The following is a 24,382-nucleotide window of genomic DNA, read 5'->3' on the forward strand; positions in this document are numbered from 1 at the left end:
ACCACGCTAGATGAAGCAGCTTGATATTGCCACCAAAGTCCCACCACCTGTCGAGGATCCGATGTGCTTCTGAGCGATTTCGCTCTGAATGTGAAGTCGTTGTTCTGGAGGTGATGACATCTCCAACTGTAGAAGGTAGGGCAGTATCCTTCCATTTCCCTGGCCCTGGACATTACTGACGTGTCCTCGTTATCGTCGTGTGTATGAGCAAACAAGAGGGTATCTTCGCTTCGCACAACATAAATCCATCACTTGCCCGACTCCTGATTATTCATCCGGTTCTTGTATTGCCGTGGAGTCTCAACTTTCTTCCCATGGCCCAGCATTTTTCCCACAATCCCAACTTCCTCCCACATGCCAATCTTCCTCGCTTTCGCCTGCTTCTCAGCTTCACGATACTCTTCCTCCCTTCCTCCAAACTCACTGCCCGTCTTGGCCTCGTAAACAGTCGCACATCCCGACTGAATCATTCTCAATCCCAAATCTGACCTCCGCAGTCTCCACGGGAGCCGTACTTCCACCGAACTAACAATGCGATCAAACCGATCCCGAGCATACGGCCATACACGCACATAGCGACCTTCCACAGTATCCCCCAACCAAGCCATCGCTTCCGGCCCAAAAGGCTGCTCCGGCCTTCCAAAATGCGCACACTCCGGAGCATCGACCCCCGCGACTCGCACATGCAAAGTATTATCCACCAACTCCGCTTTCGTCAATTCTTGCGGCTTCCTCCCCGGTAGCCATCCCCATCCCATAAACGGCCCGCCGGGGGTATGGAAGACGCGGAAGTTGTCACCGTCGCCAACTCGAGTCACATAGCCGTAGATGCTGCGTTTTCGGTACATGCGAGGCTTGACATGCTCGATATTTGGGATTCGACGGAGGTATCGCTTGTAGCCTTTTCGAACCCCATAGACTGCTCCGGCGACAAGGACAAGCTGGGCGACTTGAGTGGTCGTCCAGGTCGAGCGGTTCAAGGTCGATGGGGGTTGGGTTCGAGGTTGGACTCGGCGGTCATGGTCGTCATCATCCTGCTCCTTCTTCCAAAAGCGCCATCGCATCTTTGCACCTGCTCGTCTTGAGGGCGGAGGTGGTCAGCAAATGGAACGAGGTTCGGAGGTAAAGTAGGTGAGTTACATAGGCTAGCCACTTTGGGATCCACTATATACTTATACATACCTATCCATTAACTACATCACTACTACATTGAGTACTTTGCTGGCTCTTACAGATATCCTAGCTTTGATCCTAGATGTTCGTCACGCGAGTCATGCATTGAGGGCGAATGTCCCATCAACATGGATTGCTAACAGACGAGAGCGGCTCGTTCCCGCATGCGTGGTGCAAGTGCGCGGATAGCCCAGGTTTGAGCTCCCGAATATCATCCCTGACATCCGCGTCATTCACTAGATCCATAACGTCTGGTTCAGTACATTCATCAAGATGGCGGCAAACAAGCCATGACGAGGAGCTGGTATAAGGTCAACGTGGGCTGACTGGCGTATATGGCAGGGATGATGGTTTGACGGAAGATACTACGGCCGTAAGGAGCAGCCGATCGGCAGGACTTTCGTCCTTCTTTGTGCTACGCATACATGTAAGTGAACCACGCGTGTCACTTGCTTTACCCGAGGCCATATATCGTCAGGAGAAATGAGCGAGAGGACATCTGCCATGTCAGTCAGTCAGACTCACGACATCCATCTCTTCCAGTCCACCCAGTCGTAAATGCCATAAACAATTGCCGAGGCCCTAGCGCCAGCATGGGTTGTGCGGTTCGAAAGTGCGATGGACCTTCCGGACTCGAAAACGCTGACCTGCACACGAGCGGCTTGAAGGAAAGAGTGTTTGTCCATACAACATCAACCAGTCAGCCATGGCGAAAGACCCACGAATCGCGATCATTGGAGCAGGCGTCGGTGGCCTGGTCACCGCTCTACACCTTCATGCTCATGGGTTCAAGAACATCGACCTGTTTGAAGCYGCTGGTCAATTAACCTCACTCGGAGTGGGCATCAATGTCCAGCCTCATGCCATCCTTGTCCTGCGAAATCTGGGACTCCTCCCTAGATTGGAGGCTATTGGCATCCAAACTCAGGTACGACTTGTGGATTCCCGTTGCTGGTGGATTGCCCCCATCAGTCTCTCGTCCCTGCCCCTTTGGCTGCATGAGAACTGGCCCACGCTTCACAGGCAAGCGCTTGCATCGCGGTGCTTGGGCGGAATTTGCGTGCACCTTTGACTGACCGGCGCTAGGAGCTTAACTACTACGACAGGCATGGCAACTCGATCATCAGTGAGCCCAGGGGCAAGTTTGCTGGATACAAGGTCCCGCAGTTTTCTGTCCATCGAGGGGAACTCCAATTGATGCTTTTGGATGCCGTTAAGGAACGTCTAGGAGAGGATCGCATTCATCTCAACCACGCGCTGGAAACATTCGAGCATCTAGAGGGCGAGCAAGTGAAGCTTCGCTTCCACCAGAAACATTCTGGCGAAAAGGCAGCCATTCCAGAAATGGTGTCAGATTTGTGCGTCGCCGCTGATGGCATCAATTCCACAGTCCGACGGATTCTCTATCCCAAAGAAGGCCCACCGAACTTCTCTGGCCGCATGCTATGGCGAGGCTGTGTCGAGCGCGAGCCTTTCTTGACCGGTAGTTCAATGGTCTGGTCCGGACATGCGGATCAGAAGTTCATCGCTTACCCGATTCGAAACTACGGCGGTGAAGCTGGATCGAAGTCGCTCGTCAACTGGATCGCCGAGCTTAGAGTCAGAGATGAGATCGATCCTGATACTACACCTCCTGAGAAGACAGACTGGCTGAATGATGTTCCGAAGGAAAGATTTGCAGGCCAATTCGAAAGCTGGACCTTTGGATTTCTCGACGTACCTCAACTCATCGCGGAAACAGAAAAGGTCTTTGAATACCCAATGTGTGATCGCAATCCAGCTGAAAGATGGAGCTTTGCATCGCTGACATTGCTCGGAGACGCCGCTCATCCAATGGTGTGTTGTTTACCGGTCTGGCTGATCCTTTCTAAGTTGCTAACAGTTGTCAAATCAGTATCCAATTGGTAGCAACGGTGCATCGCAAGCCATCTTGGACGCTGCCTGTCTGACCAATTGTCTGCTTCGGTGGCAATCTGGTGATATCGCGAACATCACCGGTGCTTTACAGGCCTATCAGGACGAAAGACTTCCAATCACGGCCAAGATTGTCATGGCGAATCGAGGTAATGGACCAGACCACGTCTTGCAAGTTGCTCATGAGCGAGCTCCGAATGGCTTCAAGCACATCAACGACATCATTTCCCAGAAAGAGCTCGAGGATATCGGCCTGGCGTACAAGGCCGTTGCCGGATTTGAAGTGGAGCGAGTCAACGATCTTGCCTCGAAGTCCGAAGGAACCGCAGAAAGACTTGGTCTTGTGGACTCGAAGGCGATCGCAAATGGGAAGCACTAATCGCTGGGGTGCTAATGCCTACGAGGCTTCAAAAGAATCAAAACGTGTTGTCCATGAATCAGCCAGGAAACCTTGCTCTTGCCAGTCGACGTATGAGTGCTGTGTGTTGCTTACCTCCATCGTCAAGTACTAATCTGTAGCACCGCGATTCCCCCTCAGTTTCCTCTCAGTCATCCCCGGTGACTAACTACGAAGGACCGTCCCCGGGTCTTGACTGTGTTGGGACGGCGGCCGATGCTCTTGACGGTGTGCTTGTTCCGATTCTCCTGGTGCCGTGTTTTTGGACGTCTGGCCTCGGCTACTTAGCCCCGGGACAAATGCCTCTCACGCGGCAGCTGGGCTTCGGACCAAGGCATCAGATTACGAAAGTCTTCACGAAGCACAAGTACAGACAAGGAACACGCAGCTTGAGACACTCAAGATCGTGGGGCTCTGCTCCGAGTTGCAGAGGTCCATCAAGGCATGAAATGGACTCGGCCGGCAACGCATATTCCATATTTGATTAGCTGCCACTTTGAATTCGATGGAGCCCCGGGAGCGATGACCGGCCTCGATAAGAATACGTGGTGACGACTTTGTCATGGGAGTTCAACAGGGCATTTCACTGGTTGCTCTGACTTCCATGGCCGTTTCTGCCGAGAAAAGCAGCCTGACAGCTCGCGATGATCAAGCGAAGAACAACTAGGAAGCCACCAAATCTCCTGGACCCATCACACATGATGGAAGCAATGACCCGCAGCGCCTCTCACGTATGCCCCACAGCTTCGCAAGCCATGCGGGCTATGCAGGGTGATTCGGTACATGTGTGGGAAAACGGCATACGGCATGATCAACACGTTACACCCGTTGTTGGCCGCGAACCGCTATAAGCATGGCAAACGTCACGCCGCACTGAAGATCGTGTGTATATGTTCGTTGCTGACCACATTTTGAAGACCCCTCACTTGGCTCCCGCGTGGAAAAAGCTGGGCGCCGCCAGTAGTGGGTGCAATACCCACCGAGTGGCAAATGCACACTGCTGCTTCCAAGCCGGCTCTGTGGGCTTTCCAACAACGCAGAAGCTACCCGTTGCTGTTGAGAGATTTCCAGAACTCCTGCCATGTTCCTGAGATCGGCGCCTCTGCGTGCAAATGATGACAGTCGATGTCAAGATGCATGGAGACGCACAACGGATCCAGTACCCAAGATCATCTTGATTTTCGCTGCCTTGGAAGATCGTGCTTGTACAGATACATCCTCACGAGTCTCGCAGCCGGCCAGTCACAAATGTAAGTGAAGGTATAAGCAATTTGTGTTTCTGATTCACTTCGGTAGTGATCTGCACTCGGCGCACGTCTCCACAAAGCTTGGATATGAGTTGCGATCGCAACGACAGCTGGTAAATGCGGGGAAGGGGTTAGCCATGGCAGTCTTTGTTGCCTTTTGCATCAATCACAAGAGGAACATTCGGCTTACCCGGTAAACCCAGGGTTGCATACCGCTATACTTGTCGATCATGCGCCACATGGACACATCTTTCCTGAATTGGTCGGAACTGTCTGCGCGACCCCATCATGGCGCCCCTTCAACGAGCTCTAGGCTGATCTGAGGCAGCAGATGGACAGAGGGAAAGCGTGTGGCCCCTGTGGTATATTATCCTACCATCATCACCTCCCTCTGCACGTCCCCCATTCTCGTACACATTCTTCAATTTTGTCTGCGAATATGGTCAAATCTTCCACTCTTTTCTTGGCAGCTCTGCCATATGCTGCAGCATGGCCCGAGGTCATGCAGATGAACGAGAACATCCTTTCCAAGCGTGTGGAGCCTCCACCAAGAGAGCCCATGGTCAAGAACACCCGGCCAAACACTTCCACTCCTCCGGCTGGCTTTAATGCAGAGGAGCAATACGTTGACGTGACTGAAGGCTCTGGTCACGAGTTCCGAAGCCCAAAGGCTGGTGAGCTTCGTGGTCAATGTCCCGGACTCAACGCGGCTGCAAACCATGGGTTCCTCCCACGCAATGGAATTGCGAACACCGTGCAGACGACACAGGGTCTGGGTGATGCCTTTGGCATGGCTCCGGATCTTGCTGTTTTCCTGTCTATTGTTGCCATCGGTATCTCTGGAGACCCTGTCGCGGGAACTTGGTCGATCGGTGGTGGGTACGACGGCGCGCTGTCCGTACTCGGCCGACCAACTGGTATTGCTGGAACCCACAACCAGTACGAGTCCGATGCGTCTATAGTGCGAGGAGACGCGTACTTGAACAATGTAATTGCGCACCACGGAGTCCCCGTCGTCGTTCAAACGCTGACAAGCTCGTAGGGAAACGTTGGTGTCTTCCAGATGCGCTCTTGGGAGCACTTTTACAACATGGCCGAGGAGTATACCTTCGAGGAGGCAGCCGCGCAGTCCGACTATGTGACTCGATGGTCGATTATGAACAACCCGTACTATTTCGCGGCGCCATTCGCTGGTTTCGTTAGTCCGGCGGCTCACAATTTCGTTATTAACTTCATGTCCAACCGCAGTGCGGAGAACCCTGGCGGTGTGCTCAACCGCAATGTTCTGAAGCAATTTTTCGCTGTCACGGGCGAGCCCGGCAACTTCGTACACCACCGCGGCCAGGAGCGCATTCCAAAGGCATGTTACTCGCCGTAGCTTGTTACTTTGCTCTTGAACTAACGTCGTTATAGAACTGGTACAGGCGCCCGACAGCCAACGCCTACACCATCCCTGGCGTTTTCGCCGACTTGTTCGCCAACAACGCCATGTAAGCAACGGCATCCACTTGCCCTGCACCACAGCAACGTATACTAATGCTTCTTTTCAGGTACCCCGGCATCCTCCKCATCGGTGGAAACACCGGTACAGTCAACAGCTTTGCAGGAATCGACACCGGTGATCTCACCGGAGGCCTCATGAACACTGCCCAGCTCGCAGAGGGTAACAACGCCGCTTGCTTCTTCCTTCAGGCCGCTTCCCTCGGCTTCCCTGACGCTGCCACTCCTCTTGAAGGCCTTGGAAAGTCCGTCTTGGAGTGGGCCACCGAGCAGCTCGCGCCAATCAACACTGGGCTTGGCTGCCCTCAGTTGACTGTTCTCGGCGGATCACAGTTCGCCAAGTACCCTGGAGCCAGCTACAAGGCTGAGGGTCAGCAGGATAAGAAGAAGTTGCTTGGGATCATTCTTTAGAGAGTTATGATGTCTTTGGACTGTTTAAGAATTTTGCTGAGCGTGTTGTGACGCAAGTATTGAAAATGTAGCGATATTCATGTATATACTCATACCTACAATTATTAGTCCAACTTTACTCTCTGGTTGTTGATGAAGAATTTTTCGTTCCGTAAATGTAGCCGATTATGTTTGGATAGCGCAGCGAAGGTTGTGGCTTTCAAGCTGCTGAGGCAAGACAAGACTAGGTAGGACCACGAAGAGTTGTTGTACGAGAAGGGAACGGTATGCATTTGAGACGGGCTAAATTGTACAATCAGCATGTCATTACAGCACTACAACTCATCATGACCTTCATCCTTCATAGCATCCCCTTGACTCATCAGCTTTTCATACATTTCATCATCAATCTCCTCCATCTCAAAGTCCATTCCCTCTGGAAGTTTCCCTTTCATCGACTCCTTCATCTGCTTGAACTCGGCCGATCCCTTTTCAACCTTGACAGGCTCGGCCGGAAGCTGCTCAGCATCCATGATCAGGCCGCTCGGAACTTTCGATTTGGGAGCATCACCCATGCGAATCGCATCGACCCAGCTTTCGATGCTGGTGAGCTTGAAGTCAGTGCTTTTGAAGTGGCGCCACCATTCACGCTTGCCGTTGATAGCAATGATCTCGACCTCTGTCGGCGCGAGTTCGAGTTTGGTACGCAGAGCGCTGGCCTGTGAGTTTGAAGCTGGAAGCTGGTAGAATGGGAAGAGGTTACGTTTGGCCGATTCGTGTTTCTGGTGGAGATCGCTGAGGCTGCGGATCGCTTCGATGGTCTTTTCTGAAGGTGCGCTCTCTTCTGGAAGTAAGGCCAATATACATGTGCCCGCTTTGTCGTTGAGGCACTTTTGTTGCAGCGAAAGTCCGTCCGCTAGTTGAGTGATTGGTGGAGCTACTGTTGGCACTTTGATAGGCTTCTGCTGGTTATCGATTTCTGGGCTTGGTGAATCTGTTGGATCCTCAATGATTGTCTCTTCAGTTTGCGACGCAGCTTTGCCTTTTCCTGCCGGACATTCAGCGGGAGGTGTAGCCGCTGAGGGCTTTGCCTGCTTTGATGCGGAGGCTTTGCTTTTGTTTGTCTTTGCCTTCTTCTTGCTAGGTGCTGGGTCTGGGTTTGGCGACGCGGCTTGAGAAAGGAACTTGGTGATGGCCTCTTTTTTCATCTCTCCATCGTACTTGAGTGGCTCCTTTCCGTCTCCAGGAAGCAGCACGAGAGTAGGAAACTTGTCAACACCAAACTTTGCAACAAGCTCAGTCTCCTTGTCACGAACTTGTCCGACACCCAGAACGCCCAAGAAGTCAATCGCAATAGACCTGAGCAGCGCKCTGACCGTTCCTTTGTCGGAGAACAAAATGGCCTTCGGCATATCTCCTTCTGCGGCCCACTCTTCGTAGTCTGCGTTCTTCACCCTCTTTACGTGATTGGGAATCTTGTCAATGACCGCGTCAACAATGGCTTTGGCAGTTCGTCCACCGTTGTAGTCCTCGACCATGGGTCTTCCGGGCTTCTTTCCCGGCCTCACAATCTTCAGAGTTGGAAACCCTTTGACGCCCATGCTTCCACAGAATGGCTTATTGGCTTCCTCATCGCAGTCGATCGCGGCAACTTTGGCCAGGCCAGTGAGTGACTTGGCTGCCTTTTCGTATGCCGGTTTGAGGTTCTTGCAATGGCCACACCACGGGGCGTAGAACTCGACTATGCTGGTGTGGTTGGATCTCGCGATGAGGTTCTCGTACGATCGTCCGTCGACTTGCAGTACGGGGGACTGCTTCGTGTACATGCCATTGGCACCGCAGAGCAGCAGGCCAGCTGCGGCGGCAATGGATGTCGATTTCATTGTGAAGGCAGTGATGCTGAGAGAATCACAATTTCTGTACCGAGTGTCGACTGGAACAACTGTACTGACGCGTAGGATCTTCCAATTAGAAAGGTGTCCTCTTCACACTCAGCTCGAAGGTGTAACTTCATGTTTAGCTCTCCCCACAATCTCGAAGCCTTACTCATCTGAGTGGGGCCGAACCAACAAGGCACTTACGTAGCGTGCTGTTACCTTCTTTCATGTGCTTTCAAACAACAGCTTCATTTTCGGCCCGGTCTCAACCACACCACACCCACTGGACTGGTCCACGAATCGTATATCCACCGCGATCGCCATCATGGCCGCTGCTGTTCCTGCCAAGCTGAAGGCCGCCGCTCCGGACGTCGTCAAGTTCGCTACAAGAGCTGCACAGATTGAGAAGTTTCGGCCCATCGTCACATATTGGTGTATGTCGTCCAGTCGGCTTTAGTTGGAACACGAGAACTGACGGTTCTCCAGGCGAATACTACATTCTACAGCAGATTCTCTCCAGGCAGCTGCATGCGAGCGATGAAGAGTGCACAAACTATGCGATGCAGCTGATGGAGAAGATGGAAAACTACAAATCGGCAAATGCTGCCAACGATGCGGTGGTGGATGACATGGCAGCAAAAGCGTACATTGAAAACTTTGCGTTGGAGACATTCAACCGCGGCGATGAGGCTCAACGCGCCAACAAAGTCACAAAGCAGACTGCGGACACGTTCCAGGCGTCCGTCACGTTTATGGATCTTCTGACCATTTGGTCACCACTGGAACCCGAGATTGCAGCCAAGAGCAAGTTCGCCAAGTTTCATGCTCTACGCATAGCTCGAGCCTTCAAGGCAGGAGAAGATCCAAATGCTACCAATCCGGTGGTTGAGCCGCCGCCTAACGTTCCAATGACTGATGATATTGAAGCTGAACTACGGAACTTGGAGGCAGATACAGGTGCATACAAGGCGCCAACAGTGGAGGCGGTTTCGGACGACGGGCAGCCCTCGCGTTCAAATTCCACTTCGCAGATTGAATCCATGGCTCCACCTCCTCCGCATGTGGCGAGCTCTCACCAAGGGCCGTCAGTCGTTTCCCCGACTGGGCCTTCCGACGCACACAGCAGTAGAGCGCCTTCCATAGGTGGCGGCTACTTTCCAGAAGTCCCAGATGCGCCAGCAAATAGCGCATCAGCACCCCGTTTGCCATCCAGTCCTGCCGACTTCTACAACAACGTGCAACCGCCTCCAATCGTCCCTCCACCACAAGCGTTCGAGACGCAGCCTGAAGAGCAGCCAAAGGCACCACCACCTCAACAAACGGGTGGACCGGCAGCCATTCCGTCTGTGGTTCGGCCACCTGTCGCCCCAGTCAGTGCCAATGGGCCGCCAGCCGGCGGCTATAACACTGACGATGACGCGATCATGGCCGCCCAGAAGCACGCCAAATGGGCCATATCGGCGTTGAATTTCGAGGATGCGGAGACGGCCGTGAAGGAGCTCAGAGAAGCCCTGAAGAGCTTAGGCGCCAGCTAAAGGCAACAGAGACAAGGGGTCCATCCACGAACTCGCACGGTAGCGTTGCTGACATTCCTCGCAAGTATGGCATGAGCGTCTGAGATCGAGCAGGACGAGCCATAGGTATGACAGGAAGCAGTAAGCATCAGCACTGCTACTACTTGTATTCACGACATCTTGCGGCGGCAGTTGCCTTGACCGTTCCAGAACGCTCCTCATCCTCCCTCCTGTCAAGGCAAACTCGTGTCGTCTGGCTCTGCTGATCGAAACAAGTCTCTATGGCCCGAGAAACGGACGCGTGGCGTCGCTGCGGAGGAATTGCGTTGATGGGTGTCACTCGTTCAGTCCTGGCGGGTCCAATCGCACGAACAAATAAAGTCGCTGAACCGAGTACGGGAATTCCAGGTCAAACGTGCGATCAGGCGGCCTACGAGCTCCTTATGGTTCGTACATGGGAGGGGGAATCCTAAGAGAATGACGAGCAGGATCGGAAGGGGTTCCTAGGAGATACTGACTACCAGGATGGAAATGACTTCCTAGGGCAGACTGACGAACAGGATTGGGAGGGGTAGTGCCATTCGAGATTGACCATGCGCCTGACGGATCAGGAAGGGATCGGTCGCGATCATCCGCCGATACAAGACAGAGGTTCTTCGCCGATATCATTGCCATTTGGCGTGCCTGCTTTCATGTCCAAGTATGGGCCCGCGGCAGTATTGTCCATCATCGTAGACGAATGTTGCGACATTGGGCTGACCGGTTTGGTCCAATCCATCGAGTCCATTCCGGTCGTGTTCCATTCGCCATAGGTACCACGGGCAAGACATCCCCACGACCTTGGACCTTCCGATTGCTCATTCGCCGGAGTGGGGAGCTGGGTCCGATCAAGGCTTTTGGCGGATACAATGGCATCAAGGCTCGGAATCTGTGGCAGAAGCCGGAAGTATTCCTGCTCTATACTGCTCCCGAGTCGCAAGCGAGCAAGTGAAGCGGTTGCCTCTTGATCTGTACCGTACTGCAGGACGTGCAAGACCGCAATGGCACGTTCAAGCTCGAACTTCTGTCCGACCAGCTCGTTGTTGAGATGCTGGCGCTTTGTCATGCCTTCAGAAACATCGTAGACACACTCTAGGTTTTTTGCCGCACAACGACAGCAGATTGGATGTCGGCCGTTGCACTGCCATTCACAGATCAGCACGTTGATGATGCACGAGCAGTGAGCCCTGAAACTCTGACCTTCAACTTCGAGAGTCGGCAGCTGGTGCAGGCATTGCTGACTTGTTCTCTTTTAGGTGCCTTCGTCATCATGTAAAGAACGATTATTGAGGGTCGTCAAGAAGATCCAGCACCAAGAGTGAGTAAAGCTCTTATGTAAAAAAAGAGGGTGCTTCCTGCAGCTCGCCTCCTCGACCTGGAAGTAAGAATGGTTCTCGCGGCATAGGGTTTCACGTCAGAGCTACCTGGGCACCTTGTAGACTTCTAGTTACGATCGCGAAGGCACATCGGAACACATGCCGGGGTAAGCAAGCAGGCGTCGGGCTAGATGGCCTGGTCCGTCGGAGGAGTCCTACATTGGGGGCGCACAGGTTCACTGCCGCCCGTCCATTCCTTCGTGCTACCCACTACTTGACTCGCTATATTCGCCATGCGCGTTGGCGATCGGCTTGGACTGGAGTGAAGTCTTGTTCGGGCCGTCCATTTGCGGTGCATTAATTATGGAGCCTTTAGTGGGGATCGACCACTGATAACGATGGGTAGCGTGGCTGTGGCTGTGCCTTGCTGCAGGCTTTCAACCTTCGATTGCTGCCATTACCAAGTTGACGGGATTGTCATTCGAATTGAGTTAAACACAACTGCATCTCATAAGCGGAGAGTCAATGGTGGTGGAGTTACAAATGTGGGTAACAGGACACAGACACGGATTCCCGCAGCTACCATCGTGTCGGTCCATCGATACAATGCCTATACGACAGAGACACAACCAAGACACGGCAGCGTTTGCGCACACAAGCGACACATAACAGTGACAGGACAGGCCATTACAGTTTCAAAGGAACTTGCAACTGCCGGTACCCGAATCGAATCACCATTACGAACGATGCAAGCTCGCTTGTGCTACCCGGTCACTCATYATTCATGGAGTACGCCGCTCGATTCCGTTCCCGATTCTCGATTGCTTTGCCTCCACTTCACCCCAAGGTGCTGCAAGMAAGCATCCGAGCATTCCATGGGACGAGACCATCCGGAGAGTCCCGGTTGTCGCCCAAGATCACCAACCGTGGAGTTCAATTAGTGTGGTGGGAATTGCATTTGGCCCGAGCCTCCCAGTCAAACAGCGCACTCGTCGATGAAAGTAGCGATCCTCATCGATTCACCAGAACTTGCACCGCTGTATGACGTTCGAGGTCGTATATTWGTGGCTTTTTGGTCGTTCGTCCTGGCGATGTCGTTTGGCTCTCGCTACATAGTTACGCATCTGCAGTTCGAAAGATTGGACATCAATCGAGGTTCTAGACCGCAGTCGATGCGCACTGACAGAATCCCTGTCCTATTGCCCCTCTTCCTGTTTTGTGTGGAGGGGGACGGGGCTGAAAAAAAAGGTTGTGATACATCGAGGATGCATCGATGTTCATCGGGACACACGGTGGATTACTATTATCGTTTCGGTTGCTCGGCACTAGCCGCGTGCTAAAAGAACTTCATCATTTCAACACTTTCTTCCAACATCTTGTTGTAACGCCGTCGTAAGCAAGCAGGATTTGGCATTAGTGGGACGATCTCGTAGGTACTCAACTCTTTGAAAGTCCTGAGTCTTGTGCCTCATCGATCTCTATTGTTCCCCTTTCATGTACACAGGCAAGGCTTTCCAAACTTGTCGCAATAGCGAACCCTGCCAAAGCCCTGATAAACTCGTTTCTCGGTCCGCCTCTCCGTTATACCCTCAATCACAGGCCCGCTTAATTGAACGTGGCTCACATGCCAGGATCGCCGGACAAACGTCCAGGGGGCTAAACAAACGTGGCCTTGCTACTGCACATGCGTTTGGCGGCGCCCGCCTTCGCCACTTTGTTATCAACGAGACGTCTCGATGCTTGTTCACTAAGTTGCAAACTTCCGAATGGCTGCAAATCCAAAGTCCTTGCGATCAAAACATCCTAGGCGACTTTTGTGCGAACAATCGAGGGGTAACTATTCCAACTGGACTGCTGTGGCCTACCAATCAACGGATATGACATATCCACCATGTGCTTTCTTCTGGCGTATGTAATAGGATTTTTGCTTTCGACATTACCGCGTCTCTTTCCCTTGGCATCGGAGGGAGAGATTTTATGTTTTCCTCGGATGGCAAAGGGTCCGCCTACACCGCGTCTCTGTAAGGCTTAAAAGTGGTTGAATCTCCCAGGGTTCTTGCGAGGATGATGCACAGGGTTGTCTTAAGGCAGGGAAGGAAGCCTTCCGATGCGAAGAGCCGCCTTTTGATCTCCGACGCCCTGGATATTGAATGCTAGTGGAGATGGTCTTCTGGTAGTAGTGTACGAGAGGGTGCTATGACGAAAGTACAACACTTTGGCACGAACTTTCTGCGGAGTGTGTGTGCTTTGATACTGATATGATTTGCTCGGGTCGTATACAGTGGCAAATTTTTCCCCAAGTTCGATGAACAGTGAGTATAGTGCTCAACGCGAATCGATAGTGATGGCATGGACAGATACTACGACGTTGCATTCGCAACGTCATGATACATGTACAAATGTTCATTCTGAACACATGTCCTTGGATCAAAGATCTGATTGAGCCGCGTGTGTCTACAAGCTGCGATCGATGTTTGTATCAGATCAATAACCATCATCATCAAGGCTTGGTATGATAACACAAACCCGCCAGGACTATACGACAACTTCTGGGCTTTTTCTGTTGCAGTTATGCTGTTTCCTGCGTTGCACCATTCGAAAAGCTATGGATCTCGAAGCACTTGCAATAGATCTCGCCAAGCTCACTGTTCTTAGAAAAGGCGAGCCACAAATTGCGTAAGTTGTTATAGAATGCCAAGACGAGGCGCTCTGGAAGTGAGCATGGTCTGAGGAGTTAGAGCGTTTACGGGCTGACATTGGCCAAGGAATAGTAGGGTCTACCATGTCCGGATCCCTGGATACTTAAAGCGTGCATCGAGAAATATGCCCGAGATCTGGACTGGATATGCCACCCGCTGGCCTTGGACGTCGAGGTTCCCTGGTGGATCCTTACCTCTTGAAATGGTGTGGCGGCATGCAAGTGTTGCTCGTACGTCGTGTGTCTATGGCATCGTAGTGGGACTATGCAAGGGGTGGAGGCGGTGCCGAGCTCAACATTCATGTCATTCCAGTTCTCCCCCTGGACGTGACCTGTGATGTCAATACTTCGAAATCACACGGGAGGACTGCCAAGCATGAGTAAACATCTTGCTACATGCATCCATGCGCGCGGTCTTGTAACATCCTGTATTCTGCTCATTTGACAGCGATTCATACATCGACACCACAGTGCTTAGCAGCATCATGTGCTCAATTGCCTACCATCTGTGCCACATCACTCTTCCTGCACCAACTGCTGGCCTTCTTTCAGACCTTCAACAACCAGCTCCTCGCCTGCAGCTCTCCGGTAGACGTCCCGGACATCCTCAGTCATAGTCTCAAAGTGCGAGCTGGCATCGTAAGACTTGCTGATGAAGACATTGTCGTTGGCACCGCTCTCAAGCGGCTCGTAGATGGGAATTGGAGGACCCATGAACTGCTCCTCTATCCGGCCCAGGCGATCAAGACCAGGCTGCAGCTCTAGGTGGTGGTTCGCGTCAGTCTCGGCGACAGTCGAGACAATGGCAATGTAGTAGCCCTTGGGACAGACGTTGTGGTTGGAAGACACCACGGCGATGTAAATGTCTGGCAACGGTTAGCTGCAAGTCTGGACACGTTTCGGAATTGTACTCACCATTCTTCCGGCCAATCTGGGATTGAGGGAGAATCAGCTGGAGCGAGTCCGAGTTGTCGGTCTTGTCCACTGGATGGTTGAGGATGCAGATGGCCTTGATGTAGTGGCCAGTGACGCGAACCTTGTCCGGGAAGTACGAAGGGTCCGCAATAATCTTCTTGCATCTTGTCTCGAACTTCATGCCGTCTCCCTCCTCGCCTCGCTCCTTCATCGTCGCGCGGATCCCGGAGACCTTGCCGTTCTCGTACTTGACCTCATCGATGTTGGTGTTGAGCATGTAGGTGCCGCCATAGATGGCACTGAGACGCGCGAAACCCTGTGGCAGCTCGCCCAGTCCGTACAAGGGGTAGATGTACGGGCTCTTTCCGTACCGCGCCATGCTGTTAACATAGAGGCGGATACGCTCGATGCAGTCACGGGCCATGCCCTTGTTGTCAAGGTAGTCGTCGGTCGTGTAGAGAGCCATGCTGTGGCCGATGAAGTCGCGAGTACCGGGCTCCAGACCATACTTGTCGTAGACCTGTCGCATGGTGGTCTGGGAGAGGTTCATCCCTACGTGTTCTGGTAAGCCAACCGTGCCATGCTGCTCTCGACCACCACCACCACCTACCATTGTGTGTGCTAGGGTTGCTCTCTTCGAAGCTGCCAACCCACTGCAAGAAGTTCTTTGCACGCCTCTTCTCAAAGATTCCCATGAGAGGGCTCTTGAGCGCCTCGCCAGCATCACTAGGAACCTTGGCCACCGTCGCCTTGGCGCCCTTGCCTTGCTGCACATAGCTGCCTGCGATTTGCTTGAATTCGATGTAGCGGGTGACATCGGTGCTGACGAGGATATTGGTGAGCTCGCCGTTGCTCATGAGCAGCTTCGGCACGAGATCAATGTTCCAGTCATTTGCGCGGCCGTACTTCTTCCATGGCTCAGTGCCAGCTTCGTAGTTGCCGTACTTCTTGAACATGGTCTCGAGGTTCACCGATGCCGCTTCGCCTCCGTAGTGGTCATTTCTGGACATGCCATCAGCTGTGCACCCTGTGGAAGCTCTTCTCTCTCTGCCAATTTACCTGTCCATGTGCAGCACCTTGCTGCCCTTCACCGACAGTACCCCGCTCAGGATACATTCCGTGAGGCCAGTCCCAAGCACGACGACATCGTATTCCGGCGCTATCTCCTCCATGATCGCGGTATGAGTGTGTGTGATGGTGGGAGTTCCTTGTGGCAGATATCGAAGAACCGAAGTCTGTTTGCACCAGGCGGTCAAGGTGCACTAGAGGTGCCTTTAGTCTTGGTCTTGGTGGGCTTGCTTTGAGCTACAAAGGAGACGGCGTCAAAGGGTTCAACCCCACCAAATCTCGACGACTGCGACGGGAGCTTCACACGACGATCAATACAACTGCAACGTACCGCTGGCCCTTGTCTTCTTGATGACAGCGAAGGACAGGTGAATTCTAGATATGGCGGGAAGCACATGCTTTCAACGGCATTGCACGACGTGAAGAAGTGACACCCGAACACCCCTAGCAACTGTGGGAACGTGATTTTCTCGAAAAGTGATCTTCGTACAGCTCCAGCGAATATGATTGTACATTGCCTCTCGTCCCGTCGCGTTCGATCGCGACACATTGCTAAATTGGGATGAGCAACCATATCTTGCTCTGCTCCCGACAATGTCATCATGGCCAGTAATTCTACAGATTCTTCTCGCCTTCCCTTTACAAGATGGTCTGCGATCTGGTCAGCACGAGCTCGTTCGGCGAAGATGGTGTTTCGATCATACCCGCTGTCTCTTCCGGCCAGAAGGCCCACCAGTTCCCTCGGTACGCTGACTGCGCTTCTCCTGTGCATCGAGGACCAAGCTGAGCACGTCGAAGCCGAATTGTGGGTACTCGAGACACATGCGCTTGAACTCTTGTTCGGCCTCGTGACGCAACACATACGAACGGTTAGCCCAAAATGCAGCCACAGGCTTCCGGATGTTTTCGTCGTCTGGGTTGGTCTCTGCGTATACAAAGCGAGCGTATGCAATCTCGCCCTTTGCGGTCGATTGTGTGAGATGGATCTTCTTGTGGGCGAGTGCCGCCAGTGCAGGCAGACCGTAGCGCTGGGCGAGCGCGTAGATGCGGGCATGGCGAAGCAGACCAACACCCTCGTTGTCAGGCTGCGGTACGGAAGTGTCGAAGTCCATGTTCGTAGTGCCGGTGAGGTTGGGGTAGTAGTCGTCCTTGTACAGATACTCAAGCACGGATGCTGTGGCAGCCAGATCGTCGTTGGAGAGCTCGATGCGACGGCGGGTGTTGGGGCTATCCGAGAACTTGGACACTGCCTCTTCGAAGAAGGGCGACTTGGTGAGTAGTCCTTGGTGTGCAAACAATGTCGTCGCCTGTTCGCCACTCCCAACCGCGAGCTCGACAATGGGCGAGCTCAGGTAGCTGTAAACATAGTTCCGTCAGATACAATTCCTCTTCAACCATGCATGTTCATCGCCGTGTATACCACTCACTCCAGAAATGTGGTCCGCGGCGGAATGGTCGGCTCAATGTCCTCCAGTCCTCCAGGCGCCGACTCTTCGACCACCGTCTCGCCGTTTTCGACGTCGCCCATTTCCTCGTCCGCGGCGGTTTCGTCCTCGATCACGATCTCGCCCTCAGTGTCTGCCATTGTGATGGACGAAGGAAGGTGTTGGGGCTAAGCGACAGTGAGGATGTAGTAAAGAGTGATGCGACACTGGATACGCGGTCCGGAGTTGCTGGCGAACGAATTGATGCAGCGCTGATGATGGGCGCAGAATAGAAGTGTCGCGAATGAGGTGGTTGGGAGAGCTGGGAGCTGCAGGTACGATTTAGAGTTCCCGCTCCCGCACGCTAGGTACTTTTGACTGGGGGTATTCACTTCTCCTCCTTCACGACGCCATCATCCTTCCAGAATCCGAACCTGTCACTCCTTGAGACAACGAGGAGTACCAGTGTCGTTGAACTTGGCAGCTTCCGATCCAGAAGTAACAAGGAGACCGCATGTTTTTCTTTGCGACACCCACACGACAAGCGCTCCAAACATCATGTATTGCCTTTGTCCCTCCCAAACATCATCGCACCGTGACTTTTCCGGTATCAAGAACTGGGGCTGTTTGGCTCATCTAAATATCAATTCTGTCGCGCCCATGCAGCTCCACGGAGACTCTGGCCGATAAGAACGAACACCTTCGGTACCAACWCACGCAACTAAACTAAACCATACCATGTTGACATATCAAACCATACAGTCACGTCTCCTTGGACACTGCTGAGTTCTATGTTCGCGAAGGAGATGCGTAAGGATTCATGATCCCAAAACATATTTACTATGCCTTGGCAAGGAACTCAGCTCGCTCGGGCTAAGGTATCAGTGGAGAGCTGAAATTACCCGTATGCATGCCAGTGTTCTCTCGTGCTGCCAGCGCGGTCTAAATACATGTAAGAATCCCTAAGATCACCTTGTGCCGACGGATACCTTTGAATTCACTATCTTTGGGCATCCATTCATTCGCTTGCATGCATGGACAACGTTGCATTCATCGGAGCTGTCGATATAAGATATCATCAACAAGACCAGCGCCTTGAAATGCTCTCTCGATTGATTGATAAGCCACTCTGCTACTAGCAAGGGTTCCAATAGGCCCAAAATCGTCGAGCTTGCAGAGAGCGAGGCCTTGGGACGTTGCTGGCATGACTGAGGATGTCTTGCCCCGATGAATAATCCTCATATCGACAGCTCTGGTGCCATTCATTTTGATATATATGCACCTTTCATTCACTTGCGTCCTTGGTCTTAGTTGTAAGAGTGCAGCGGCCCGAAAAAGTTGTCCCCGCGCACAAGTCTTCCTACAGAACTTCAGCGCTGCTTGCTGGCGCATCCTCCAAAGACATCCTCGCAACATGTCCAACAACAACTCGTCCATTGGACGCTACGCGCTCTACAAGCGCGGCACCGACCGACTTGTCACCTTCTTGATAGACGCAGCCACTTGCTGTCGCCGCAGCGCCACCGCGAAAGCCACCAAGAGCGGCAAGGTCCAAACAAGCGACCTACTCAAATGGGCCGAGATACTTTCGACCTGGAACCCGCCGCCAGACATCCCAGCTTCAATCATTGAGCTCATCAATGATGTAATCCTCGGACGGACCGCGAGCGCCGTCTTCCATGTCTCCATTCATACAAAGCCGACCACAAAAGAGGCCAAAGACGACGCGGGCCATCAGTACTTCATCGAGGTCCTGCACGAGGTCCGTCGGCTGCTGAAGCAGGCCCGACTAAGGGTAAAGGCGGCGCGCAAGCAGGAAATGAAAGAGGTGGAGTGCGAAGCTCCCACCAACTCCCGAGAAGCTYTCGCCAACTTGTTTGAGCTCTTGCAGGTCGACGAGCCTTCTGAAACATCCTCGAAAGCTCCAACCAAGCAGAGAGCCAAGACCGCGAGCGCGCCACCAGCGCCTGTGCTCGAGGTCGATGGAGCGGAAGAGAAGCGCTTCGCGTTGACTTGTTTCCTGCTAGACTTGCAGGAGATCCGTGCTCTCGCATGTGAGTCCTGGAACGAGTATCACAACGGCGAGATCAGCCTCAATGTGGCGAGTCGGATATCGGAGACGGCCTTTGGAATCATGCGTCGTGCCAACAACGTCTTCACGGCGAAATATCCTGATCTCGCGACTTACGACAGCGTGTTGGCTTGTCTTGGTTATGGAACGGCATATAACGACGGACCACGACTGATCATCCTTGAGACGGGCGAGGTGATGGATCCACAAAGCGCTGCTGCACGTCTTCTGTGTCCAGTCTCTGCATTTGCAACGAGCAAAGTTCGAGAACACTGGTGCGATTTAAATGCTTTGATCTCGGAAGAGCCAGACAAACTCACCACCAGACCACCGTCAGATCCCTCAGGCGTCACCAAATGCCATGGGTTCGTGCAGACACTGCACCAGCATTCGACCGACCTCTGGCGTGCGTACTGCCTACGAATGGATCGTCCGGCCGCCTCTGAGTTTGAAAGATGTCTTCGGGCAATGCAGGCAACCGACAGCATGTCCATTTCCACAGTCAGTAACGTCCAGGTCTACCTGCACATACATGAAACTCTGGAAACACATCTGGACGCGGGGTGTGTAAGCATCGTGGACCAGATCCTGAGCGTCGCCGACAAGATTAAAGAGCTCGAAAAGGTCATGAATCGTGTGTTCTCCACCGAAGAGTGCTCACACACGGATTTAGTGAATCAAACAATAGCAATATTCAAGGATCTCTCCAAGGGAGAGGGAGCGGCGGAGGTCCTCAAGTCTTGCATTGAATCGGTTCGAGAGTCCGACAAGGCGCCAGAAATGAACATTTGGCGAAAGTTTCCTGCCGCAGGCTCCCACTGGACGGAGAATCATTTGGCGACCTTTCATTCATTCGGCGCAGAATGGGCCGCAAGTGGGTTTCAGATTATCAGCATGGCCCATCTCTACAATGCCGGTCGGCGGCTAGGCCTGATAGAATCTCCATGGCCCGATATGGAATGGATTCTTCGCGAGCATGGTAACCTGGTCTTGGACTTTGGACAGAAGCGCAGTCCGGGTACCTTTGAGTCCAACTTCGCTCATGTAACGGGTATGCCACGTTCACTGGCCGCCCGGGAAAACATCAGATTGAGTGGTTGCACCTATAACATGCGACCGCGGAGAGCACTCGAGTCTGGCTCACAGCTTTGGAAGGCTGAACGTGAGCAGAGACTTAGTGATAGGGCCCTCGGTGGATTCGAGCGCTCGGAGCGTCAAGAGATCGTGCTTCAGAAGCTCACTGAAAAGGCCGAAGTTGCGAAACACGTCGGCCGCAAGCCTAAGCAGGCGTATCACTCACCACAGTACACCGGCATTCAGCTTTTGCGCACATTCAAGAAGCTGCGAATCGAGGATGACATGAGGATGAACTTCAGCTACCTTAGATTCTGGATGATATGCGCAGATCTGGTTGAGGAGTTAACGAGGATGTATCATGCTCATGTTAAGGCCACCGGTCCAGATATGGCAGACTATTGGCTTGTAGACCTGCTGCTGCTCGACGCAGATCGTCAAGAAGCAAAAGATGGTCAAGGCACCGAACTGTTCAGCTGTGTCATGGAATTGATCACATATTTCATTTCACAAGAGGGCGACAAATGCGTCACGGAGGCCACGGAGCTCTCGAAAGGTTTCAATCCGGAACGCGCGAAAGACTTGCCAACGGCTTTGGGGTGTAAGAGTACGGGAGAAGTCTGCGACTGCAGTGTCTGCCTCATCAGGAACAGCGGTCAGAATGCTCATGAGGAACCGCTTGCCAGCGTGACTGCTGAGAGTACTGGAGAATGTGGAGATGTTGGACCTGGTGTGGAGCCGATGCTCAAACCACTGTCTAAGCATGCCGCGACTGTCGTCGATGCGAATGAGTGCGACTGCGACCAAGACGACTGTGAAGGATGCGCTTAGCAGAGTGATATGCCGGCCTCAAACTACTTTGACAGCAGTCACCAGTCCATGCTAGGATTCCAAGAGACTTGATGGTGTCAAGAAATTCTGTTGGTGGAAACGAAGGCACATCTTTCTCACTGTCGATGAACATCAGTCTTAGCAATGAGGATAACTTCGAGGTCGAGCTTGTAACAATAAACTCATAAACTGCATTCTGTCCGTGTACATTACGTCTTAACTCGTACCGTGTACCTCAGGTGGTCCTCACTACTACAAACCCGCTGGCGCCCAGTCGTAGACCAGTCTGATCTTAAGTTCGTCTTTCCCCTTCTTGGTAACAACACGTCGAACATGGCGACGCACTCCCTCAACATCAGAGAAACCCCAAATCTGCCAAGCAGTCCAGCCGTTGTCCAAGCTCTCGACATAGCTCTCCAGAACCTCATCACTGTCCCACTCCTTGTTGAGGTAGTCATCCGCGATTTCCGAGACCTTGACGAACCTGTAGAAAGGAAGACCACCATTAGTACTCCTAGGTAATCTTGACTAATGAATGCTGGAAAAACTCACTGGCTTCTACCCTTGACCTTGCCCCAGTATTGAATGTCCCGCTCATGCATCTGGTTGTCGAGAATTCTAGGCTCGTGTTGGGTGTTCACCGAGGAGACTTGCTCCTGGTCGACGTGCTCAACACCAGCGTCATCCTTGTACTGCTTAAGGTTGACGGAGACATTGCTGTAGTTGGCAGCCTGCTGGACCAGCCAAGGGATTTTTTGAAGTTTGAGGGTGGGGGAGGTAGAGTCGGAGATCTTCTTGTTCATGGCATAGCTGCCGTTCAAGTTCTTGATGGTGATTTCCGCTGGGACGCTCGCCATGATTGTAGCTGTCGTGGGTGGATCGTGGTGGTGTCAAAAGTGGTGCTCGTTGCTGGGGTTCGAATAATTCCTTGTGGACGGGTCTTTATGATGTGTAACAAGGGGGCACCGGAAGATTTGTTGTGGATTTAAAACATGGTGCTCGTAAAGCTGGAGCGCCTTCGCGCACCGAGGTAGTCGTCATACGGCCAATCGCAATATCGCCAAGGTGGGGTGTCACCCCACAAACGGGCGGGTACGCGAGGGGATGGAACATGCCGTAGTGCAGACGATGCTGCCTAGATGGCAGGCCTCGGTGTTGGAAAGGATTGCAAAGATGTGACCTACGAACCGACGGATGGTTAATCTAGGCGTGTCAGGACAATTTGAGGTGAAGTCAGRAAATCGACAAGGATATGGCGAGAATGCTGAACTCTTATCCTGGTGGTGAATGACCTCATGGCCACATCCCTCGAGGAATCCTCTGCTCGTGAAAAGCATCTCGACCAAGCATACGACTAAGGCCGTCGTCAAAAGCCACCCCGTCCATGGAGTGCGTGACCATCCACGGATCGACTACCTTTCCTTGATCTTCCAGCCACTGATATCTTGCCATGCCAATGTTGTAGCTAAAACTGCTCTTCACGAATCCCCCAAACAGACTGCATCTCTTCAACACCTCAAAGTCAACCAGCGCCTGCTGATCCCAGGTCATCTCCTTCAAGATAGCAGCACCACTAGGAGGCAGCAAGTCAAACTTAGTCACAACTTGTACCGGAGGAGAATGTGCAGCGGCTTTGGCTTTGAATCGACCCAGATCAGTGGGATCCCCTGACGCGGCGTAAATCAAGCCCAGATTGTGCTTCGATGCTTGTTGGATGTAGGCATCAGTTTGTGCCGAGAAATTGGCATTGGGTGCGTTGAGCCAGCCAGCATTCGCCGCGTCCGCTTCAGTCCGTAGGTGCGCTCCATAAAAGGAGTTTTTGGGTATGGCAGTACGCGGGTCAAGGGGGATTCCATAGCCCAGAGCCAAGTTCTGCACCGCCAGAGCAGCAAGTTGACAAGCGGATGGGTTTACCCTCAACAGCTGACCGAAATTGCGTCTGAAGCCTACAGGAAGGCTCCAGGTATCAATCTCCCATAGCGTTCGCTCCAGATTGACGACTACCAGCTTGTCCGCCTCAAAATTCGGCTTACTTTGCAGCCATCCGTCGAGATGCGCAAGGTATGCGTCTTTGGTATTGTCGAACGACTCGTCCATTCTTCTGGAGCTCGGTAGGTAGTTTCCCTCCAGAGCAGGGGCGACCTCCATTCCTGGCTCAGGTTTGTAAATCTGCATGCGAGGACACGCCTCTTTCATTTTTCGTAGAAACCATTCTTCGTCGAAAAGCGCGTCGAAGGAGGCTCTGTCCGCCCATACATTGCTAAGGTCATCCTGACTTCTAACCGCCATGCCAGGCAGAACGATGCTCGCACCGGCTTCGATGGCGAAAAAGACGAAGTCGAGGATGTTTCCACGTACGTTGCCTAGAAGGAGGCGTGCAATTAGCGGTGTCGTTTGGATAAGAGCATAGGAGAGCTTCACAAGCAGCATCTCTGAGACGCTGGCAGTCGAGAGATGCCTGGAAGCCTCCCCGTTGGCAATGTCCTCCAAAAGCTATGCTCGAGATGCCTTCTCGTTTCACCCTACATACCTATTCCCCCGTTCGCGTTGGCCAGGTTGAAAACCAAGTTGGGACGCCACTCTGTCCTGTTACAGTAGTTCGACAGCGGAGAGGCACTGTATGGCTCAATAACATGTACGTCAAGCCATTCGTGGATGAAGTCCTGGGGTACAACGCGTCCCTCGCTAATTGTGGCGCCGCCATATGGATGTCGTAGTCGGTATCGGTAAGATCCATAGTAGAGCGGCAATAAAGTAATGACAAGAAACGCGACATACACGATCGGCGGCCTGCCTTTGACTTCGTAGAGATGCATCGCTTGAATCTTACGGAGGGAACCCGAAGACGTGTTCAGATTCAAGAATGGTGGTGAGGCTGCCTTTTTGGCCCCTTGCATGGACCGCCCACTTCGCTCCATTCCGTTCATATCTCAT

At 52.8% G+C, this 24,382-nt stretch overlaps 12 protein-coding genes; 5 read left to right on the forward strand and 7 right to left on the reverse strand.

Moving 5' to 3' along the window:
- Positions 1-248: 248 nt before the first annotated feature.
- RCC_05431 (related to Probable endonuclease lcl3) lies at positions 249-1,064 on the reverse strand (the record flags this gene model as incomplete). Its single annotated transcript, XM_023770702.1, has 1 exon — positions 249-1,064. One exon carries the CDS (start codon positions 1,062-1,064, stop codon positions 249-251), a length of 816 nt encoding a protein of 271 aa, XP_023626470.1.
- Positions 1,065-1,879: 815 nt separating this feature from the next.
- Positions 1,880-3,466, forward strand: RCC_05432 (uncharacterized protein; the record flags this gene model as incomplete). XM_023770703.1 has 3 exons in its annotated part: positions 1,880-2,101; positions 2,260-3,009; positions 3,068-3,466. The coding sequence occupies 3 exons, from the start codon at positions 1,880-1,882 to the stop codon at positions 3,464-3,466; spliced, it is 1,371 nt and encodes a 456-aa protein (XP_023626471.1).
- Positions 3,467-5,170: 1,704 nt separating this feature from the next.
- Positions 5,171-6,642, forward strand: RCC_05433 (related to oxidase; the record flags this gene model as incomplete). XM_023770704.1 has 4 exons in its annotated part: positions 5,171-5,719; positions 5,774-6,091; positions 6,145-6,221; positions 6,282-6,642. The coding sequence occupies 4 exons, from the start codon at positions 5,171-5,173 to the stop codon at positions 6,640-6,642; spliced, it is 1,305 nt and encodes a 434-aa protein (XP_023626472.1).
- Positions 6,643-6,956: 314 nt separating this feature from the next.
- Positions 6,957-8,504, reverse strand: RCC_05434 (related to disulfide isomerase; the record flags this gene model as incomplete). Its single annotated transcript, XM_023770705.1, has 1 exon — positions 6,957-8,504. The coding sequence occupies one exon, from the start codon at positions 8,502-8,504 to the stop codon at positions 6,957-6,959; it is 1,548 nt and encodes a 515-aa protein (XP_023626473.1).
- A 319-nt stretch (positions 8,505-8,823) lies between these two features.
- RCC_05435 (uncharacterized protein) lies at positions 8,824-10,033 on the forward strand (the record flags this gene model as incomplete). XM_023770706.1 has 2 exons in its annotated part: positions 8,824-8,932; positions 8,985-10,033. The coding sequence occupies 2 exons, from the start codon at positions 8,824-8,826 to the stop codon at positions 10,031-10,033; spliced, it is 1,158 nt and encodes a 385-aa protein (XP_023626474.1).
- A 607-nt stretch (positions 10,034-10,640) lies between these two features.
- RCC_05436 (uncharacterized protein) lies at positions 10,641-11,117 on the reverse strand (the record flags this gene model as incomplete). Its single annotated transcript, XM_023770707.1, has 1 exon — positions 10,641-11,117. The coding sequence occupies one exon, from the start codon at positions 11,115-11,117 to the stop codon at positions 10,641-10,643; it is 477 nt and encodes a 158-aa protein (XP_023626475.1).
- A 648-nt stretch (positions 11,118-11,765) lies between these two features.
- RCC_05437 (uncharacterized protein) lies at positions 11,766-12,308 on the forward strand (the record flags this gene model as incomplete). Its single annotated transcript, XM_023770708.1, has 1 exon — positions 11,766-12,308. One exon carries the CDS (start codon positions 11,766-11,768, stop codon positions 12,306-12,308), a length of 543 nt encoding a protein of 180 aa, XP_023626476.1.
- A 2,273-nt stretch (positions 12,309-14,581) lies between these two features.
- RCC_05438 (RAB proteins geranylgeranyltransferase component A (RAB escort protein)) lies at positions 14,582-16,152 on the reverse strand (the record flags this gene model as incomplete). XM_023770709.1 has 4 exons in its annotated part: positions 14,582-14,931; positions 14,981-15,532; positions 15,591-15,982; positions 16,040-16,152. 4 exons carry the CDS (start codon positions 16,150-16,152, stop codon positions 14,582-14,584), a joined length of 1,407 nt encoding a protein of 468 aa, XP_023626477.1.
- A 535-nt stretch (positions 16,153-16,687) lies between these two features.
- RCC_05439 (uncharacterized protein) lies at positions 16,688-17,633 on the reverse strand (the record flags this gene model as incomplete). XM_023770710.1 has 3 exons in its annotated part: positions 16,688-16,699; positions 16,753-17,404; positions 17,476-17,633. 3 exons carry the CDS (start codon positions 17,631-17,633, stop codon positions 16,688-16,690), a joined length of 822 nt encoding a protein of 273 aa, XP_023626478.1.
- Positions 17,634-18,886: 1,253 nt separating this feature from the next.
- On the forward strand, positions 18,887-21,448 carry RCC_05440 (uncharacterized protein; the record flags this gene model as incomplete). The annotated part of the gene is made up of 1 exon (XM_023770711.1): positions 18,887-21,448. One exon carries the CDS (start codon positions 18,887-18,889, stop codon positions 21,446-21,448), a length of 2,562 nt encoding a protein of 853 aa, XP_023626479.1.
- Positions 21,449-21,700: 252 nt separating this feature from the next.
- Positions 21,701-22,305, reverse strand: RCC_05441 (uncharacterized protein; the record flags this gene model as incomplete). XM_023770712.1 has 2 exons in its annotated part: positions 21,701-21,932; positions 22,001-22,305. 2 exons carry the CDS (start codon positions 22,303-22,305, stop codon positions 21,701-21,703), a joined length of 537 nt encoding a protein of 178 aa, XP_023626480.1.
- Positions 22,306-22,741: 436 nt separating this feature from the next.
- RCC_05442 (uncharacterized protein) lies at positions 22,742-24,375 on the reverse strand (the record flags this gene model as incomplete). XM_023770713.1 has 2 exons in its annotated part: positions 22,742-23,811; positions 23,979-24,375. The coding sequence occupies 2 exons, from the start codon at positions 24,373-24,375 to the stop codon at positions 22,742-22,744; spliced, it is 1,467 nt and encodes a 488-aa protein (XP_023626481.1).
- Positions 24,376-24,382: the final 7 nt, after the last annotated feature.

This window comes from Ramularia collo-cygni (genome assembly GCF_900074925.1).
Source record: "Ramularia collo-cygni strain URUG2 genome assembly, contig: RCC_scaffold07, whole genome shotgun sequence".
Taxonomy (NCBI): Eukaryota; Fungi; Ascomycota; class Dothideomycetes; order Mycosphaerellales; family Mycosphaerellaceae; genus Ramularia; species Ramularia collo-cygni.